Source organism: Mesocricetus auratus, unplaced genomic scaffold, assembly GCF_017639785.1.
Source record: "Mesocricetus auratus isolate SY011 unplaced genomic scaffold, BCM_Maur_2.0 Super-Scaffold_100008, whole genome shotgun sequence".
Classification (NCBI taxonomy): domain Eukaryota; kingdom Metazoa; phylum Chordata; class Mammalia; order Rodentia; family Cricetidae; genus Mesocricetus; species Mesocricetus auratus.
In genome coordinates, this window is record NW_024429192.1 from 71,972,836 (window position 1) to 71,995,352 (window position 22,517).

General features: G+C 38.7%; 1 protein-coding gene across 2 annotated transcripts in view; it reads right to left on the minus strand.

Annotated features, from left to right (window-relative positions):
• The window catches only part of LOC101839749 (Ig lambda-1 chain V region S43), a 612,967-nt gene extending 612,756 nt beyond the window's left edge, over positions 1–211 (minus strand). For both annotated transcript variants that reach the window (XM_040751113.1, XM_040751111.1), the window contains exon 1: positions 74–211. In XM_040751113.1, the coding sequence (XP_040607047.1) occupies positions 74–119 (46 nt within the window). In that variant the 5' untranslated portion in view covers positions 120–211. The remainder of the gene's footprint in view (positions 1–73) is intronic.
• Between the last annotated feature and the right edge of the window lie 22,306 nt (positions 212–22,517).

Sequence of the window (22,517 nt, forward strand, 5' to 3'; positions counted from 1 at the left end):
TTCTTGGGTGTTTTCACCCAGAGGGATTAACTCAGTGTATGAGTCCTTTGTAAATTCTTCAACTTTTCCCTACCTGTCAAGTAAAATAGAAACATGAAGATGCCAGGAGTCCAAGCCATTGTAGGCACAGCACAGCTTCTTCTGAGACCAGAGTCTTCTATTTGGGCTGTTTCATTATCTCATTGCCAAGGACTGCACAGATAAAGAGGGGATAAACATGCAAATGAGATCTCACTATCTCCTCCCACTGGCTGATTCATATTTTGGGTTCCTGAACCAGCAAGTCAGGTGATGAGAATTATTTTGTTTAGTGAAATATAAAGCAGGTGGTAACACAAAGAGACCTGTGCACAAGAAATTCTTTCAGATCCACAGTAGCACAATTGCTGATTCCTCACAAAAAGTGGAGGTCAAGGTCATCAGGACTCATGTTTGTTAAGGTTAACACACACAGCATCTGTTCTTCACAAACTCCAGAGAGAGACTGAACACACATCCCATAATTGTTCATTATATCAGTTCTTCTGTCTTTTCTTCACCTTGTATTTCAGACACAGAAAAGGAAAACTACAGGGAACATGGTGATGTGTTCTAGTTTAATCATCACTGATGCATTTCTCTGATGAAGGTGGACAGGCAGGGGGAGCATGCATGCAATCAACCTAGGAGAGCTTGTGAATCATCCAAGAGCTAAATATGGGAGAAGAAGCAACTGGGTGGATAGTCATTACATTTCTATTGTTGTTTTTAAACATAGAAATGAAGTTGCTCATATTTGGCTGGGCAAACACTTCTAAAACTTAAAGATAATTGAGTCTTAAGAAAGGAACATTGGTGGATTGATAATTCAACTTCTCAGTAGTGACTGAGAGGACTGAAAGACAAGGTTTGTTTTACAGTATTTGACAAGACATTTGAGAGTTTAATATTTCTTATAGGACTCAATCTTAGATGATTCTGAGGGGGTAGTCAAAAATGCATGAGGGATGGATATCTGAATTTTTGCATCATTGTGTTCTAGAGACACAAGTTCAAGATGTAGGTAAATCAACAAAGTTAGCAGAGAGACAGAGGGCAGGATTCTGGCTAGGGAAATATTATTTTCAATAATAGATACTAATAGATGATACATAAGAAGCTGTGGCAACGTATTTTAGTGATCTGTGCTTAAGAGACAGATATAGCCAGGGTAAGAACAGAGCTCATAGGACTGTCACTACCCCTGCAGTGAAGGAGAAGTCATTCAAAAGAAAATAAGTGGACAAATGATCTCCTCAGGGAGTTTTGTTGGCCCCAGGCCTCTCCATTACTGCATCTGCAAACAAGTGCTTGTTCCTTCGTGTATGTTTCTACTGAGGCTGCCAAGGCTGTTTGTGAACTCTGCTGCAGAAGCTATTCTTACATGACAGCCTGAGGCAGAGATAGTTAGGCTTTCAATAGTGGAAGAGTCCTGGGAGAAATCATTAGTAAAGACCAAGTCCCTTTCTCTGAGAATTCTGCCAGGACAGAAGAACACCATGGGTGGGTGTCCTTGGTGAGCAGAGGATGAGCCCTACCTAAGGCCAGCTTCTTTGATTGAGTGTTAGTGGTGTCATACCACAGTCCCACAGCACCCCCTATTGGCAAAACACCCTTAGTTGCCATAGTCCAGAAACCTCAGTATCCAATTGAAGTCTACTACTCAACAGATGACTGTCTGAACACACATACCCAGATTCTTAGTCTAAATTCACAATGCATACATTCTATCTGCTGTAAGATTGTCACATCCAGAAATAGTCTTTGACACAGTTACAGAAATATCCAGATATTTATTAAAGTGTTAATTCACCCATAGAAGAATGGCAACTATCAGGTTACTTCTTTGGTATGTGATTTGAAATGAATATATATATTTTGGTTACAAAAGCATCCAGATACATACAAATACTATTTAGTTCTAAAGAAAAGTGCAGTTTGTAACATGCAAGAAAATGTATATATATAAAAAGTGCAATGTTAGGAAAAGTGTCACCATGTCATATTTTGTTCATATGTAGAATCTAGCCAATAATATATGTATACTATCACACACACACACACACACACACACATGCACATATATATACAGAATATGTAAAGTATAGTATAACATGAAGAATAGAGAATAACTAAGGATAACTTAAGGGGATGTAGGAGGACTGAATTCAGGTAGTGGTCATGAATATTGAAAAAAGACAAGGTAAATGTTTTTCTAGTTCTAATTCTGCTGAGGAAATTTTGGTTTGGGGATGAATAATTACAAAAATATATTTGATACAAAAATGCAAAATGTAATGTAAAATTTCACAGCTTATGTTCAAAAATGCCTACTCAGTCTATACAGAAGTTTGAGTTCATAGCATACCAAATAAATTATGAGAATCTTTTCACCCACAAGTGATTCATTTGGGTTGGCAAGTATAGAAAGCTGGAAACTACCTAGCCTTTCCTCTTATTGTTTAGGTTGTTTACACCCAAAAGGGGTGCTATTGTGTCATCTAGCTTCTTCTATATATAATCTTATATATTTAGCTTGACTAACAATCAGGGAGTGTTGATGTGGACATGGAGAATTTAATAACTCCCTCTGTCCTGCTCTATCCAAAAACTAGAGAGAATAAGTGCATCTTCCGTAGGCACACAGCAGCCGCATTCATTTTAGGGCTTGGTGCAGAACACTGCATCTGTGACCCTTCATTCCTCTACATACCAACAGCAAACTCCCTTCTCCTCTATGGAGAGCATGGCTGAGGAAGTGATCCAACCTCTGCCAGGTTTCTCACTTCATAGAGTCCTTCACAGTGCTGACTCAAAATAATTCCCCCCACACCCAAAATAATCCTGCAGACCATTTGTCTATCTGTAGTGCTGTCTCTTTAAATGATTTCTATCACTGCCTGGAGGCACAGTGCATATTTCTTTAAGCTCCCTGGATCCTGCTCTCTATAGCTGGGCTCATTCCACAGTCATAGATAAGTCCCCCACCACTCAATTTTTAGTTTAGTGTCTTTCCTTCTCTCAACATTGTTCCCTTCCTTTCTCTGATCCTGTCTTCCACTTTCTTCTCTACATCTCTCCTGTTTCCTCTACAAACATTTTCCACAAACAATACTACCTACACTCGGTTTGTGGAAAATGGTGAAAAAACGATCAATATAAAATAATATAAATTTGCACCACTGGTAAGTTTAGACATGCCTCACAGAACTTGTATTATGTTAGAATAAATCTGTAACACTGTGGTAAAGTTCTCCATAACCTACAAAAGTTAAGATCAAAATTCCTATGCACTTTGACTCAGTCAATAGAACCCAGAATTCCTGACTGAAAATATTTAATCAACTGATAGCTATCTATTCTTGTCACACATAAATGTTAATACCTAGAACTTGTGTTCAACTTCAACAAGTTATCTAAGGGCCGGGCGGTGGTGGCGCACACCTTTAATCCCAACAATCGGGAGGCAGAGGCAGGCAGATCTCTGTGAGTTCGAGGCCGGGCTGGACCGATAGCCTCCAAAACAATACAGAGAAACCCTGTCTCGTAAAAACCAAAAAAAAAGTTATCTAAGGCTATAATGATTAGTTAAAATTTATGTTTACTTCAAAGATTTTATCCTTTTAAGAAATCTCTGAAACAATTTGGTTGTGAAAAGTGTAACATATTTTGAAATATAGATAATGGTAATTGCCACCACTTTAAAAACATGCCCCAGAAATGTTAAAAATTCAAGATTCTTCAGTAAATATCTGATTCCTGAGGTATACCTGTTACTCTGTATAGAATAGAAACATTCTACTAACAGTTTAATGTTGTGAATTTACCCATGCCTCCATTTCCCCAATTCCTCTTTTGTCTCAAGAAGAAGGTTTTAAGTCTGATACAAAAACTATACACAATGATGACAAATATCAAATATATACATGGTCCAAAGGAAATTTTTAATGATATTTTGCAAAGATTGACTAAAGCAGTACAAATAGCAGTAGCAGACACAGCATACTAATTGAATCTCTACCTTTTGAAAATGCTAATATACAATGAAAAAAGGTACTTGGGCCCTTAAAGATAAGATCAGCACCAATGAACAAATGGATTCTACATATAGGCAATATTGAGGCTCTTTATTAAACACTGAGGCTTGGGTAGGAGAAGCCATCTCCAAAGGTAAGAGGAGACATCAAAATACCAAATGCTTTAATTGTGGTAGAAAAGGCCATCTAAGAAGAAATTGTAGACAAAACAGCCCTAGAAATAATGCATCTTCTGGAAATAACTCAAATAGAAAGCCTTGTCTTCTGTATTATGTAGAATATGTGGCAAAGGCAAACACTGGACCAATGAATGTAGATCAACAAGAGATAAACAAGGCAATACTTTAACAACTTTAACATTAGGACATTCCTTGGGAGGTCTTTCAAAGGCCCCCATGTCAAAATTGGTTCAGTAATTCTGAGTCACTATGAAGAACAATCCTCCCCAGAATAATTAAAAAATCCAGTGCCTATTGCAAAAAAAATGGTACTGCTCTGGATGGTGGAATAGCTTTTGAGAATGAATCAAAAATTCAAGAAGGAAACAGAAAAAGTATATTTTGGCAGACTTCTATAAGTGAACAAATACCAAAACTAAGAGCACAAATCAAAAATGTTATTTTTGAAGGATTACTGGACACAGGTAAGATCCCACCATTTTAACACCAGATTCTTAGCATCCTAGTTGGGCTCTTCAAGAGAAGGATGTTCAGTTCTTAGGGACTGTAACCCTAGTACAAAATAAAGCACTAGAAGGTTTGAATTTATAGGATTAGAAGGACAAATAGGAAGGCTGAGGCATATGTGGCTAATATAGCAGTAAATCTATGAGGGCTTGATCTGTTTACGGCAATTTAACATTCCTCAAGTATCAAAAATGAACCATAAACCAACTCATGTTTATGGAAAAATGTTATAAGGCACTATACAAGATAGACACCAACCATCTAGGATGTCCCCAAACAGAATAAAAAGTGCTGAACTCACAGAGGTACCAACAGCCCTAGCATTAAAATGGTTAGCTGACAGTCTTGTCTGGATGGGGCAATGGCCTATGACTTCAGAGGAGCTAGAAGCTCTAGAACTTGGTTCAGGAACAGCTAAATGCTGGACATATTGAAGAATCTACAAGCCCTTGGAATTCTGTATTTTTATTAAAAATAAATCAGGAAAATGGATAATGTTTACAGACCTGAGAGTCATTAATAAAGTAATTCAGCCAAAGAAGTCTCTACAGCCTGGAATGTCACTGTCTTCTTTATTACATAAAGATTTGACTATCACAGTTATTGACTTACAAGACTGTTTCTTTAATATACCTTTACAAGAAAAAGAGAGGGAAAAATTTGCCTCCAAGTTGCCTACTTACAATAATTCTCCTTCATGAAATGTTAAGTATTCCTATCCTGTGCCAATTTTGTACAGCAGTCATTGGAAATAATATATAAGCAATTTCTTCTATCTATAATTTAATGTTACATGGATGACATTTCATTATCTGATTCAAATGTAGATAATCTAGAAAAGAAAAGTTTGCTCTTTGGGGATTACAAATCGCTCCTGAAAAAAAATACAAAGAGGAGATTCTAATAATTATTTAGGCTATAAAAGATGTTTACAAAATTTAGAACCTAAAAGGTGCAAATTAGGAGAGATTGATTGCAGACTCTCAATGACTTTCAGATACTGTTAGGAGACATGTCCCATCTGTGGCACATTACTGATAAAAAACCTGATCAAATGAGTCATTTAAAAGCTTTAGATGAAGACAAGGACTTAAATAGTCCCAGAGAATTAACAGCTGATGTTGAGAAAAATTGGCATTGGTGGAAGACAAATTACAGATTTGTGGATCTTGTGGATCAAAAGCTTAAGAAAATTCTAGTCATATTAATCTCTAAGTACTCTCCTATAGGAATTTTAATGCAGAGGAAAGATATTATCTTAGACCAGATCTTTTCACCACGTAAACCAAGTAAGAAATTAAAAACTTATGTGGAAAAGATCTCTGAGTTGATTCTAAAAAAATTGAGACTTCTTCAATTAGAAGGAATAGATCCAGCAGAAATTGTACTACAGTTTACTAAGGATGAAATTGAAAAATTATGGGTAGACAGTGAACCCTAACAAAGAGCTTGTAGTTATTTTGGAGAGGTCAACAATTAACCCAAAAGCAAGAGTATTCAACTAATAAAGAGGACTAACTATATTCTTCCTCACATTTTAAGGGAACCACCAATAACTGGAGCCCTGATGCAAATAAATCAGGAAAGGGAGGATACAAATCAGAAAATTTAAGTAAAGTGCATCTAAGTCCTTATAATACTGTCCAAAATTCAGAATTATATGCTATTCTCATGGTGTTAATGGATCATAAAGAACCTCTCAACATAGTTACTGATTCATAATATGCAGAAAGAGTTGTTTTACATATTGAAACCACTGAATTTATGCCAGATGATATGGAATTGACTTTATTATTTATTCAGTTGTAAGACATAACCAGGGACAGAAATTTTTCCATATATATAATGCATCTGATCCCATACAGGTCTGCCAAACCCTCTAGCACAAGGTAATGATAAGATTGATCAATTGTTGATAGAAAATGCACTAAAGTCACATAATTTCCTAAAAGACAATGTCAATATCAAAGGTTTCTAAGAAAACTTTTCCATACTTGGCAAAAAGTCAAGGAAATGTCCTACTTGTGCAACCAAACTCCACTAGCTGCAGGAAATAATACAAAAGGCACACAAAGGAATTAAATCTGGCAGATGGATATGTTCCATTTTATATAATTTGGAAAATAAAAATATATGAACCACACCATTGACACCTATTCAGGTTTTCTTGGGCAACTTCTTTGAGTTCATAAAAGGCTGATTCTGTAATTACACATTTGGTAGAAGTTTTGGGCATCAAAGATAAACAGACAATGATCAAGTAGCTCAAGTTGGGGGAAAATATAGAAGGGAAGCAAGAAAATATATACCTTACTAGAAGTAGCCAGTATAGGTTTAAAGAGAAGTCTGGCACTAGGGAAATATCCAGGGATCCACAAGAATGAAGCCAGCTAAGAATCTAAGCAATAGTGGAGAGGCTACCTTAAATGTCCTTCCCCTATAATGAGATTTATGACTACCATAAATGTCATCATAAAGTCTTCATTCAGTAGCTGATGGAAGCAGAAGCAGAGATTAATAGCCAAGCACTGAGCTGAAATCCTGAGTCCAGTTGTGGAGGGGAGGGGGGAGTGATGAGCAAAGGGGTCAAGACCGTACTCAGGAAACCCACAGAAACAGCTGACCTGAGCAAATGGAAGTTCACAGACCCCAGTCTGACATCTTGGAAACCAGCATAGGACTGAAGCAGGTCCCCTGAATGTGGGTGTCAGTTGGGAGGCCTGAGAAGTCCATGGGGCAGTGGAACCAGTATTTATCCATAGTGTAAAAATGAACTTTGGGAGTCCATTTCCTATGGAGGGATACTATCTCAGCCCAGATACATAGGGGAAGGCCTACGTCCTGCCCCAAATGATGTGTCAAACTTTGAATATCCCTCATGGGAGGCCTCAACATCCATGGAGAGTGGATGGGATGGAATGATGGTTTAGTGAGGGACATAGAAGGACAGGAGGGAGAGGAAACTGGGATTGGTATATAAACTAAGATTGCTTTTAATAAAAAAGAAAATAAAACAGTTTTTGGTTATTATAAAATAAAGCATATTATGGATATATCACATAATGTTACAAGGCAGGCAGTTCTAGAAAGATCAAATATATCTCTAAAGGGTATTCTAAATAAACAGAAAGGGATAACAAAGAACCCCCAAAATAGACTGCATAGTTATTCATTAGCTTTGGATTTTCTGAATGCAAATGAGAAAGGAACAACAGCTGCAGAGAGACATTGTGCAATCGAAAAAAACAAAAAACCTATTTAATTAGACCAACCAGTGTATTTCAAAGATGTTTTGACCCCTGAGTGGAAACCAGGACATATGTTGCATTGGGGAAGAGGTTTTGCTTTTGTTTCCACAGATGAAGAAAAAATATGGATACCATCAAAATTGATAAAGACTCATTTTGAGCAAGACACTTCTTATTTAGAAGAGGTGGCAGTTCATTGAACAGCATGGTTGTTTAATCTAAACTAACTACAATACTAACAAATGATGTTCTTTTCAACAGATATAACTTGCCAAGGAGAACTTCCCCCAAAATTTAGGGTTGGGGAAGGGTTTTATTTTTGTCTTTCTAGGAAAACAAAAGGAATCTGGAGATCACGGGACAAATGAGACATCTAAAGAAATGGACAAAACATCTGAAAAATTGTCCCTAGAAAAAGAGTAAATTGGCCTATTGGTATATCACATTTATAGCAGGGTAAATGTCATAAATCTTCATGAATGTTTGTTACTTATTTCTATACAGAAATATAATATGAATGGACTTTTTGTACTCTCAGTCCAATTAAAGTTTAAAAACTGGCTTTGAAATTGGATAATGGCTCTCTCCTTCTCTAAGCCCAAGCATACTTGTTTAAGTAAAATATCCTATTCAGTTGATAATAATAACTTTCAAGGACTAGAAATTTGTATTACATGGTTAAATGAGCTATGGAGATGCAATACCTTGAGTATTAGAAATGTATGTACATTAAGTTTTAGCAAAATTAATCTCAAATTTGTACCAATATACAACATTCGTATACAACATACGGAAGTCCAATCCAATGTAAAATATTTAAAACTAACAGTTGCTTTTTAAGACTAGATTCAATAATTTGCCTTTTCATCAAAGCAGCCATAGCAGGCAGTGTTAGCAGTGGTGGCTGCTAGCTGGTGGCTGGTAGCAGCAGAGAAAGCAAAACCAACACTAATAAGCACAGAACACAGAAAGCTCACACACTCAAAGACAGCAATAAATCATGTGCTTATCACCATCATACATACATTCGCCTTAGCCAGAGGTTAGAATTTATCTTTGGGCTTTCTGGTCACTGGATTCAGCTTATAAAAAAGGGTTTTAAAAGAATTCTTGTTTAGTAAAGTATTGAAGCTACATTTCCATGCATTCATATGCAAGAATGTACCTTTGGCCACAGCTGAACTACTTACACGTGAATCAAAGAAGTTAATTTTCGGGTCACCTATTACTGTCTTCTCTCCTCACCACCTGTCCCACCTTCTGACATACAAGGGTCTCCAGACACTACTCCCTTCCTGAGCTCTCTTTCTCTTCAGGCAGCATTGGTAGAGGATGCCACACTTTCAGCCATGCCGGTGTCTCAGCATTTCAAATGGACTCAAGCTGCTGGTTTGACTCTCTCAAGGTATGTACAGATCACTTTTGTTTCTGCTGGCTTCTACCACCAAATTCTAGAGTCTTCCTCTTTAGCTGTCCCTTCCCTCCTCCTGCTCTAACCACCTGTCACTCCTTGCCTACTGGGCAAGTGTCTTCTTTTTGGTTCCTGGAGTCCACTGCACCCTCTGGAGACCTACCACATGTGCAACTCCTTAGTTATTAGGGCACCTGCTCCTCTCTCTATTGGAACCCTCCCTGTTTCCTTGCCTTCTCCCCCTAGGATCTGCCTGCTACGCCCCACAGCTTTCTTAAGCACTCTGAGGCGTCTGCAACCTTCTCCCTCCTGTTCCTCAGCTCCAACCTGGAAGTCTCACAGCTTCTCTATACCCCCCTGGACTTCTCTCTTGCCTCTCTATTCCCACTTGGAGCTATAGAAACTCCCTCTGGTGGGACCTCTCCTTTCTTCCTCCACAGACTCAGGTTTTATTAAAGTCTTGTTCTGTTACTATAGACATCTTGGTCTCAGTACATTTCAAACCACCAAAACTGACATGCTTGATCTTCAATGGTGGCACCTTCTGCTACTGCACAAACAAATGATCTGAAAAATTTTTTATATCTAAACTTGTTCTCTCCTCTATTTATTCCTATCTATGCCTGTCTGGGTAGCTCTTATATATGTCCAAGAGAGCCCTACTCCAACCAACAACCCATCCTAATAGGGTTGGGAAATTGTTCTATATCATGTTGTCAAAGGCTGATTCAGTCCCCGACAACTCCCTTATCCAAACTCATCATGGCTTACCCCATGCCAATTTTCTTTATGACCAAAAGGAAGATTACTGTAAAAAGTGGCCAGAAACTTAAAGAGGTACCCATATTGGTTCTGCAAATACCAAGAGACAAATCTAGGCTGTTATAATCATATATCAATTACTGAATAACATTCTATTTGGCCATTTGGAGAGGGCTGGCGATGTGTCCGCCCTAGGCCAAACTCATGACCACCATTCATAGTCTCACTCATTTGACACTAGACACTCTCCCCTCACCTCTCATTAACTGATCTGAGCCAAATATCTTCCCATACCTTTCTTTTCAGTATCACAGACTGTCTTCACTCCTTAGGGACAGCTTAGTGGCCACACTGTAGTAGTGTCATGACTTGGAACATTGCCACCCAGCCCCTATGTCCAAAGGTTCATAATGCCCCCATCCTCTGCAACACGCAGGTTGCTGGGTGGTCTGGGACTTGTGCCCTGACATTCCTTTTCCAAAATTAGGAGTGGGACCTGGTGAAGAAACCTTGCTTATTCCCATTACAGGGTTTATAGAGGCATATGACTAATGAATGGTTAAGTTTTTACCCTCCTCACAGACCTGGATACAATTGCTAGCATGCCACTGGGGCAGCAGGACTGATGACTTCCCTGGTTATTTACCACCAGTTTTCACCTAAGTTCACCCAGAATCTCTAGTGGGTGGCTCAGATCATCTCTACCCTCCACATCCAAATTGACTCACTGACTGCCCTAGTACTAAAAAATTGGCGAGTATTATGTCAATAAAGCACTGTTGGCCAATAGGGAACCAAGATAGGTGGGACTAGGAATCCAGGAGGACTCTGGTCAGGAGAAACACAGAGAGTCAAGATGTAACACCATGGGGTAGGAAGCCCGGAAATATTCTCTGGTAAGAGAAATACTTAGATTAACAATTACGGGGTAATTACTTAAGTCAGAGGTAGCCACTAAGAAACAAGCAAGGCCAACAAGTTCATAATTAATACAGCATCTTGTGTGTTTATTTGGGACTGATGCGGCTTTAGAACCAGATTGGCGGGAAGGCTTCTCTCAAGGAAAAGGCTTCCCTTTACAAGTTATAAACGTTATTTTTTAAATTTTAGATAAAAGGGGGATATGGAGTGATTCCTGTACAAATAAGGCCTGTCTGGGGGTCAGAGAATGGAACTTGCCACTAGCTAACCATAGAGGCCTGGAGGTCTATATAGACAGACAGAAAGTGATATAACTGGACAGAAACAGGCTATAAGCAGGGAAAAACAGGAAATCGCTCTCTTCTCTGCTGAAACACATAGGAGGTAAAGTGTGCTGTGGCTTCCTCCTTCTCTGTTGTCTCTCAGCATTTTCCTCTATATATAACTCTGACTTTTTATTATCTAGAACAATTAAGTATTCTATTTACAACCCTTGTTTTATTGTTCCCTTCATAGCATGTGTGTTCTGCTATTTCCCTCTCTGAAGCTATGTCTCCGCCTCCCACAATGTGCCCTTTCTACTTTCATAACTTCTATGGTTACTCAAGGTAAAATATTCAGACCTCTACAAACAAGAGGAAATAGGGGACATTTGTCTTTCTGGACCTGGGTGACCACACTAGTATATTCTTTTTTGTTTTCATCAATTTGTTTGCAGATTTCATTTTTACAGCTAAAAATAATTGTATACTTACACTACATTTTCACCATACATTACCTTATTGAATGATAGCTAGGCTGCTTCCTTTTCTTAGCTATTGTCAATAGAATAGTATGAAACATGGCTGAACAAGTACACTTGTAGTGGGATATCAAAAGTCTTTCCAGCATATGCCAAGGAGTGATATAGCTCAATCATGTGGTATATCTCACCTAAAAATTTTTGAGAAATTTCCACACTGATTTCCAGAGGTTCTTCACAATCATGCATGCCCACCAACTCTGGATAAAGCTTTCCCTTCTCATTCAACTTCACCAGCATTTGTTGTCAACTATAGTATAGGTTTGAGGGTTTTCATTGTTTAATAATTTGTCTCTATATGTTATAAATTAAATAAAATTTCTGAATGAACTTTTTCATTTTCTTTTATTTTATTAGTGAACAAATATTATAAAGTAACAAAAAATCAGAACTGATTATTTTAGTAGAAATGATTTATAGTTAATAGATGATACAAGCTTTCCTTTAAATTCCATTTTTTACAGTAAATGATGCCTATTCCCCCCTTTTCAAGAAAAATAGAGATATATTAATCTATAAAACTTATTTATTTTAATTGTGAAAAATAAAGTGTCTCCATTTATAATCAAACTAGCAGCATGGATGTTATCTCTGATAATGGAGGTGGCTGCACATTCCTGAACTCATAATTTGGTTAAGTCTTAAAACATTAGGTTTCAAAATCTCTCAACCAGTAAAAATGAGTACTGTAAAGGAAGAACATGAAAACCTATTTCACCTCATGAAAACATCTGCAGAGCAGCAGCATAGGGCTCATGGGAACCAGTAAGACTGCAGTTTAAATGGTTGATTGTGACCTCCAAGGAAAATGGCCACCACAGTACACACTTTTTGTTCTTTGTGGTATCACTATGATAGAAAAACAACTCTGTGTCTAAAAAATCAAACAAACAAAAAACCACTCTCATCTGTGGAACTCAGGTTCCTTCCTGGCTCACAGCCATGGTCATGACTTCTCTGGCATACCAGAGCAGCACTAGACATAGGAGAAAGGATACTGGTCACTAATGCTGGGCTGTCATCCCACTTCAGCTTGCCCCAAGGAACCAGAGACTCTGAAGGCAACTGGGTACTACAGGAAGGTTTTACTTTATTGTAAAATATCTGAAAGAACATAGTTAGACAGCAGGAGCTTAGCCTTGCTCTTGGTCCTGGACATACATCCCCCCAACCACCATATATAAATAGAGACCTACTCTAAAAAGGCTATGCATCCATGCCTGGAACAGGAACACACTGAGTTAGGGGCCTCATGCCCTGCCTGATATTGAATCTGTCTCAGCAGTGCAAGACATGGGCATCTCCACACTGGGCAAACAGCTTCAGTATAGCTCAATGAGGGTGCTATTAACCAGGATCTCTTCCTGCACTTCCTGCTGTTAGGATCCCAGGAGGCCGCTCAGCAGGTTCCCTAGCCAGACTCCATTGGAGGATGTCTGCATTGGCAGCTCCAAAGAAGAGTTTCCATCCTGTTTCGGTATTCTTTACAAATGGAGTTTATCTGCAGTGAAGGCTGCTAATGTTCACACAGTACTGTGAACACAGCCAACATGCCACCACAGTCCTCAGTCAGCAACAAAACCAGATGAAATTGAACAGATACTAAAGGATGAGTGTCCCATCATCAATGCACATGGCTGATATAAGCCAACAGCATAGGACTAGGGAGAGGCTGAAATGGGACAGTTCCTAGAGGTGCAGCAGTGACCCACTAAGCCTGAGTTGTGAAAGCATGGGGTGATGCAGTGTAGACAACAGGTGGTCAACAGTGACTTAGGAAATGAAGCAGGTCTCAGTAATTGCTTGAGTTTAGTTATATGTTAACAATAGGAGATATGAAAATTTAAAAACATGTGAGGTGATTCAGACATGGAGCTTTACAGAATCATTTTCTGACAGTAAAATGCACCAAGTAGAGAACAATTTTCCTATATTTAAGAGAATAATGCCAATTCCATAGGATTCCCTTTACACACTAGGTTCAATGAGAAGCATTTGGATTTAGTACTGACTAATTGTAGTCATTGTTTTCTGTTTTAATTCCATTCTATAACCATTTAAAATCATTGAATGTAACCTAGTAGCTTCCAATGGCACCAGTGTAGACACAAGCTGTTGCTGATGTGAAGAATGAACAAGGTCCAAGATGCTGAGTATCCTGCACTGCTTTTGTTGTCTCTGTCACCTTGAGGAACAAGGTTTGCCAGACCTGAATATAATATTCAGACTTCCCACATCAGGTCACAACTCACAAGTGTGCAGAGTAGCTATGATACCTGATGCATATTTAGATTTGTAGAAACAGTGGAGTCAGCTGCAAATAGTCCCGAGGACATAAACAAAGAGACAACCCCTCCCACTAAAGCATCTCAAGGAAGGAAGTTATGATCAGAAGGGTGGATGCTCACAGAAATGGCAGAGCAAGCATACCTGGACACTAAGGCCTCTATCTCTTTTCCCTGACACAGGGAGGAACAAGGTTGTTTACATTAGCTGAGATTGAACTTCGCAGTGTACTTACCCATTACAGTCCATTATTGCAGGGATCTTTAGAAATTGATAACATCTAGAGAACCCCACAGAGACAGCTGATCTGAACTCATGGGAGCTCACAGACTCCAGATGGACAGCTAGAGAGCCAACATGGATCTGACCTAGGCCCTTTGCATCTGTGTAACAACTTGATTTTCTGTGTGTTCCCTAGCAGGGGGACCTGGACCTGTTCCTGATGCATGAACTGGCTCTTTGGAACCTATTCCCTATGGCAGCATGCTTTGTTCAGCCTTGATGCAGGATGGAAGACCTTGGTCCTGCCTCAGCTTGATGTGTCATGCTTTGTTGAATCCCATGGAGGCCATAATCCATCTGAGTGGAGAAGGAGGAGGAGTAGATGATGGGGGTTAGGTGTGATGTATAGAGAGGGAGAGGGAGGAGAGGAGCGAGTGGAAACGGTGAATGATATGTAAAATAATTCAAAAAATAATGAAAAATTGAATCTTGTCACATCAAACACACAGTCAGCGAACAAGAGAAGTGTCTATATATTCAACTTGCTGGCTTTTACTCAACTCAACATAAATGTTATACAGTTAAGGACAGTATGCCTAATTGTGCCACTTGAAGTGGTCTTCCCACATCAAATTTTTAAAACAATTCCTCGTGGTATCCCAAACTATTTGAACTCCACATTGAGACTCACTTCTCAGAAGATCCCATGCTGTGCCAAATTGTTATCTAAGGCTTGTAATCACAACATCATTGTCATAAAATGTGTTGAAATAAACAATTTGTAGCTTTACACAACAGCCTTAATGACTTTCTCTACAATAATGGAAAACATGCACTCTGAGCTTAGGGAGATGTAGCTGTATGTTAGGAAGACATCAGGTATGAGGCTGCACCAGGGGGTTTGTGTTATACTTCCCCATCTATATGTATCATTGTGGAACTGGTCACTGTACCACAGAGAACAGTAATACATAGCCTCATCCTCAGGCTGGGCACCTGTGATGGTGAGGGCAGCCTTGTCTCCAATCAGGGAGCCTGAGAATCTGGCAGGAACATCTGGGGCTCTGTAGGTGGTACCACCTATCAGACCATTGGGTACTTGGTGAGATTTTTCTTGGACCCAATTGGCATAATTACTGGTGGTAACAGCCCCAGTTCTTGAGGCACAAGTAAATGTGACTGTCCCTCCTGGAGATGTGCTGAGGGAAGCTTCCTGAATTACAAGAGTCTGTGAAATGGCCCCTGAAAATAGGTGAGAAATCAGATGTTTAGTAGCAACACAGAGACAAATGTACACTGTTGCATACCCATTCCATCCTAGGAAGGACCCTTGACCTGTGAGGTGAGCCAGAAGTGTGATCACAAGAGAAGCCCAGGCCATGACTCAGTCCAGGTCTGTTCTTTTCAAGATTGCTCAGCTTGAGGTAGTGCCACAGTGCCTTCTATAACTCCTAACATGGGAGAGGGTGTGCACATTAATGCAAATTAACTCTTCCAAGTTAATTAAGCTACTGCTCACGTATTTATATGAACAAATGTCAGGAGCATAATTATTCAGCTCCTTTTGTTCTTCTAGAGCCAAATATATCATCTGTCTAGTGTCCTAGAGGGTCTTTATTACAGCTAACCTTGCTCCACCAAGTCTTACCTTACAGAGAGTGAGAATCATTTCAATATTCAGTACAATATAAAGGGATGACTACGGAGAAATAACAAAAGTAATTGAAAGAGATCAAAATAAGTAAAGGTAGGATGGGAAAGTGAATTGAAGTTCATCTGTTTCTTCTTCATGGAAGATGATTGTGTATTATGTAATGATTATAAATCTGGATTATAAAATAGCCATGATGTCCCATTGTAAAAGCACAAGAGATAATTGATGAATGTAAAGACGATAGCAAAATCTGGCAAGGAAGTAAAGCAAATGGATCTATGATGCACTACTGAAAGTAGTTAGCATTTCAAAGCAAGTCCATTTTAGAGTTTGTATCACATTTTCATATGGCTCATAATATAGATCAAGTGTGTCCCTGCATTAACACATGGAAATAGTAGTCCCAATGTGTGTAAAGTAACAAAGAATCCATTGCATATAGCTGTGTAATGGTGATCTGCACAGAAACTTGAAAGGAGTAAGTCCATGTACACACAAACATACACCTGGGTTTTGGAATCACCCTGTCAGGTATTTGAAGACTCTAATTTCGGTGTGTAAGTGCCTGTTTATGAAATGATGGGAAGCAGGTTTAAGCAACAAGGAAGATGCATGGGTCCAAGCTTCTTGAGAAGATTGTACATGTGAAATGTAAGGTGATAGGAAGAATATAAATTATCATTTTGTTAAATATTATATGCGCTTACATACCAAAACCTAAACTTTTTACACAAATTATATGTGTGTGTACTTGACAAACTTGGCCTCTAAAATAGGTATATATGTTATAAAATTTGAAGGTCAATAAAATTGTTTTAAAGATATAACAATACTAAAATTCTGAAAAAGATATTGACATCAATCCCACTTTAAAGTTTCTTCACCAAAGATCATTGATTTATATACGTTTACCAAAACAAAAATGCAAATCTCATGCAATTTTTTGTTCCACTTGATACATTGAATTAATTCTAAGACAATGTCAGTATTTGTAGGCAGGATGTGGACCTAAGCCAGGAAAGGTCTGACTTGAGGACAGCGAAACAGGTAAGTGGCTCTTCCCATGAAAGATAAAGCTAATTTTCTTATGGAGTGAAGGAAATAATATGTGGAGTGGAAACTCACAGTTAAATCAAGATGGAAGATGACTACTGGGAGTAGCAACAGGAGAAGACTGAGTGTGGACAAAGATGGAGATGACAGAGCTTGAGAGCATGGTGGTTTGAGAGTCAGATTTTAGACTTGGGTGTGGTCACAGATAGGCACTGACCCCATTCTGTGACATTTGCTGGATGGAAAAATGATGCTTCTAGCTAAGCCTTGGTACAGGGATAATTCTATCAGCCTCATACACAATTTGCATTCTAATTATGAGCAACACCCTTGTAATTTTTATGGATTCTTTGTACACAAGCAATTGGCTGGGTCCCCCAGAGGCATGAGAAATTATCTTGTTGTGGTCCTGCAGGAAATTTCTGAATGACCTAGAATTCTCCTGGAAGCAGAGAAGCAGAGTTCCCACACTGAAGCCACTGCTCTGCTTTCAGGTCAGTATGGCGAATGTTCCAGCTGAGTCAGCAAAGCTTAGCAAAGGGAACCTGTCAATAGTACAAGCATAAATGCTGTATAGACCAGATGTTCCCATAGATTGCTGGCCAAGACAGGCGAAACTGAGCAGGAACTAATGCACATGCCGACCTGTGACTTGAGGGAAGAGCAGGAGCAATGGCACAGTCAACAGCATGGGGGACATAGCTCCTGACCCTTACCATGGGACGACTCTGCCTCGGGTCTCATTATATCCCCTCCTCATGCCAGACACAGAGCCTTTTCCTGCCAATGTGTTTCCATCCATGATGGCCCCTCTTCCTCCCTCAGCCTTAGTGCTGATGTTCAGCTCTCACACACTTAGGAGGATGGAGGTTTGTTTATGCCCTGGGGAACCCTCTGGAGGAAGGTCTATTATGAACTATGAGGAAGGAGTGAGACAACACTTATGGGTTCCGAAGATTTAATTTAATTTAATAACTCACATAAGCAGGTCACTGATCAATCATGGCCTCAGGAGAAGGACAGATATGAGGAGGGACAGAACTGGTGTTTGTTAGCATAACATTCACAAATATTTGTTACCAAGTTACAATCACAATTTTTACCAATCACAATTTAGAGAATAGAAAGTTCCTTGAGTTTTCCATCATTGACAATCAATACACAACACAATCTTTTCTTTTTTCAACTTTTTAAAATTAATTTTAAATAGCTTGCTTCACATGTCAATCCCAGTTCCCTCTCCCTCCCCTCCTCCCACATCATCCCCCCCAGCCTCCCACCTTATCCCCACTTCCTTCCACATAGGGATATCCAGAGTCTGTCACTTAGCTCAGGGCAGGGTCCAGGCACTCCCCTAAGAGTCCAGGCTGAGAGAGCATCCCTCTTTGCAACACAAGCTTTTCAATCCAATCAGATTCATTTCTTCTTTCTGTTGTCAGGAACAGGCAAAATGTTTCTAAAGAACTAAAGATGCATAATCACTTTTTCTAAGCTTTAGGGAGGAGTTTGATCAGCCAGTGGGAAATTCTAGGCTGCCCTAGGGTTTGGGAACATGAACTCTATTCCACCCTGCAAGGTAAATCCAGTCTGAAGTCAAAAAGGCAGTACTTAGGCTTAGGTGCATTTACCTGCTCACTGCACATGCCAAGACTCCTTTGAGTAAATGTCCCTTAGTGATCAGTTTTCTGTAAACACAGAATGCCCCAATGCCCCTGCTGGTTACAAAGTCCACAGTCACCAGGGTCAAGAGGCTATCTTCATTTTGAAGATGACCTGATCTCTTCCCTATTGAAGCAACCATAGATTACTTTCTAGGTTGTGTGTGTCTGGTATGTTATTCTCACCACCAAGAGTGCTCCTCTCTTGGGCTCTGTCTGCTGTGGGTTATGTAAACAAGATCCGTTAACAGTCTTCTACCACCTGGTCCTCAGCTCTCAGAGCAGTTACACTGTGAGATGCAGATCCAAGGAGGCCCTGTGCTCTGTGCTGTGGATTCCCCTTGGAGGGAAGCACCTGCTATATAACAATGTAATGGGCCAATGAGCAGCTGTACACGGTCCATGAATTTTAGCACTTGAGTCTCTGAGAATTCTGAGAAGGGTCACAGTCCCCTCTAGTGGCTTCATTATTCTCAGGGTGGGGGTTTCACTCTTTGAACCACTGTTTACTTTATCAGTCAACTCTACAATTCTTTCCCAAGCTGACTAGTAATCATCACCTTCCCTTCTTTAATTCTTTTTATTTACATTTGAGACATTATTCCCAAATTTTTAGATTGGAAATTTTACCTACATGTAAAAGAGCCTTTATTTAGAGGAACAATTTACATGTGTCTCTTTTGCCAGAGAATTTTTCAGTACATTCAAGGATATTCATCATATCCTCATTTAGTAACTAATAATTGGAATCAGTTATAACTTGCAATCAAGATAAAGATGGCAGGTGCCTACTGGAGTCAAAAGTTTCCTCAGCTAGGTTTATTCTCATGTCTGTGTGTGTGTGTCTTTCATATCCTCCATTTTTAAAATATCCTTATGTTTGCTATTATGCACAGAAAGATTACTTGATTTGTGTTTATTTTGAAACACTCCTTGTTGCTGAAATTATCATCTCTAAAGGGTTTGTGAAGTGTTAGGGTCTGTTATGTAACAAATCATCCACAAATAGGGTTACCTTTATGTCTTTTCCTATTTCTAGCCCTCTTGCTCCTTTAACTTACTGCTTTAGCTGAGACTTTAAGCACTAAATTAATAGATGTGGTTGTGTGGACACTGCACCCATTTAAAAAGATGTTGACTATAGGAAGGTTTCCTGTTCTTTTGGTTTTTTTTTTTTGCTTTACTTTGCTTTTTGTTGTGTGGAATTATACTCCCTTCATCACTAGGGTCCCCACAACCTTTTGAAATCTCTAATGTTAGACCTGCCTTAGTGAATAACTGGTATGACAAGTAACCATACGTGTGGGTTACTTAACCATGGAAGGATGTAAGTACATTAGACTAAAAAAATCCCTTTCAAAAATTGTTTCCAGTACACTATGAAGTGGGTGAACAGACAACCCCACAACAAAATGAGAGATAATTGTTGCCCGATATCATGTGTCAGAGAAAAGTGTTTAGGATATTTATAAGGGGAACAGCAAACATTAAACACCAAGAAAACAAGAAAGCCAATTAAAAATGTGTTATTGGATGAGCAGAGAGTTCCCAAAAGAAGATAATATATTGTTAGTAAATGCTGTATTAAAAATGTTCAACATCCTTAGCCATCAGGAAAATGCACATTAAAACTACCACAAGATTTCTTCTCATCCTAGTCAGGAGATCAATCACCAGGAAAGGAAACAGCAGCAAATGCTGAATTAACTTGGGAAAGAGAAATTTCTAAACACTCTTAGTGGAAGTGCAAGGGCACATAGAGCCTGTATATATCAGCCTTGAAAATACAAAAAACAAAAGACTTCCCAGGTATCCTGGTTACAATATACATGCATATACAAAATATACATCATAGCCTACTACAAAGATACTTGCACATCCATGTTCATTGCCACCTAATTGTTATAGATAGGATATGAAATTAATTTCCCTTTCTGGTAACTGACCCCTGGTTAATGAAAATGTCATACATGTACGTAATTGAATATTACTCAGTTATAAAAGGAAAGTTAAATCATGACTTTTGAAACCAAATGAATGGGACTAGTCAAAAAAATTAAATAAAACAGTTATGCTGAGCGGGATCACTCAGGACAGAATAGAGAAATACCGTGTATTTACTTTCATAGGTGGGTGCTAGTTTCAAATATCATGATTTATGTGTTTCTCCTGGAGTATGAATGTATGGTGCTTGATTGACAAAGCCACCAGATCATTTGAAAAAATTATAGCTCATGATACTGATGAGGTGAAGTTCAAATGAACACTCATCCTCTGCTTGTGGGAATGCAAACTCCCACAAATACTTTATTCCTCATGTTGTCCCTATGGAAAGCAACGTGTCAGTTCCAAGGGATGCTGGGAATAGATCTACATAAAGATCCAGTATAGTTGTCCTTAATTTACATTTCCATGATGGCTAAGGATGTTGAGGAATTCTTTAAGTGCCTTTCAGCCATTTGAGATTCCTCTGTCAAAATTCTCTAGTTAGATCTGTACCATTTTTAATTGGATTATTTGGTAATTTGTTGTCTAGTTTCTTGAGTTCTGTATATATTGTGGAGATCAGCCATTTTTCAGGTGTGGAGTTAGTGAAGATCTTTTTTCATTCTCTAGGCTACTGCTTTCTTTTATTGACTATGTCCTTTGCACACAGAAGCTTCTCAGATTCAGATCTCATTTATTAATTTTCTATCTCAGTGACTGTGCTACTGGTATTATGTTCAGGAAGTGGTCTCCTGTGCCAATTCATTCAAGGTCACTTCCTATTCTCATTGCTAAGAGGTTCAATGTGGCTGGGTTTATGCAGAGATCTTCGAGCTATTTGGACTTAAGTTTTGTGCATGGGGATAAATATGGATCTATTTGTATTCTTCTACATGTCAGCATCCAGTTATGCCAGTACCATTTTTTTCATTGTACAGCTTTAGCTATAGTAATAAAAATAGTTTGGTTTTGGCACAAAAGCAGAAAAGTGGACTAATTGAATAGATCCAAGGACCCTGATATTATTCTATAGACATTTGAACACCTGATTTTTGGCAATATACTTAATTCTAATATGAACCTTTTACATACATTAAGATTATTTGAATTATCACAAAAATATAGTAGTGTATAGATATAGCTAAATGATAACTATTCCTTATTAGATCAGTCTTACCAGAAAAAGCTATTAGGAATCTACAGTAACTTAGCTAACCAGAAAATTTAGTGGACTTGCATTTGAAATATCCCTTTGTTCTTTTCCCCCATTTTCCTCTTTTCTAGAAAAGCATATACTATTTGGGGGTATGACCATGACTAATAGAAGAGTAAAGAATGAGAAATACTTCTTGAACTATCTAGCTATATTTATGAAAAATGACAAACTCTAGAAACTGCTAGATGGGAATCAAAGGGAAGAAAAAAATAATTGATTCCCTCAGACTTAGTGGAACAAACCATGAGGTCTCAACTGAAGACGTAATTATAAAGGAAACCATGTGAGTAGATGAAACACAGAGAGGGCATGGTTTAAAAGCTCCTTTACTCCAGTTCACACCAACTTTCATAATATTGGTAAGAGAACTCACAAGGAAGCAACTGCAAGCAGGAAAACAATCTTGGATCCTCAGTCTTTCTCACAGGCATTACTAGTGTTACTCTACAGGTACTTAGATAAAAGTTTTCGACTGTCATGTAAAACTAGCATTTATGATAAAAGCTGACAGTTTGCATAAACAGGAAAACAAAGGGTAATGTTAAAATGCCAATAAT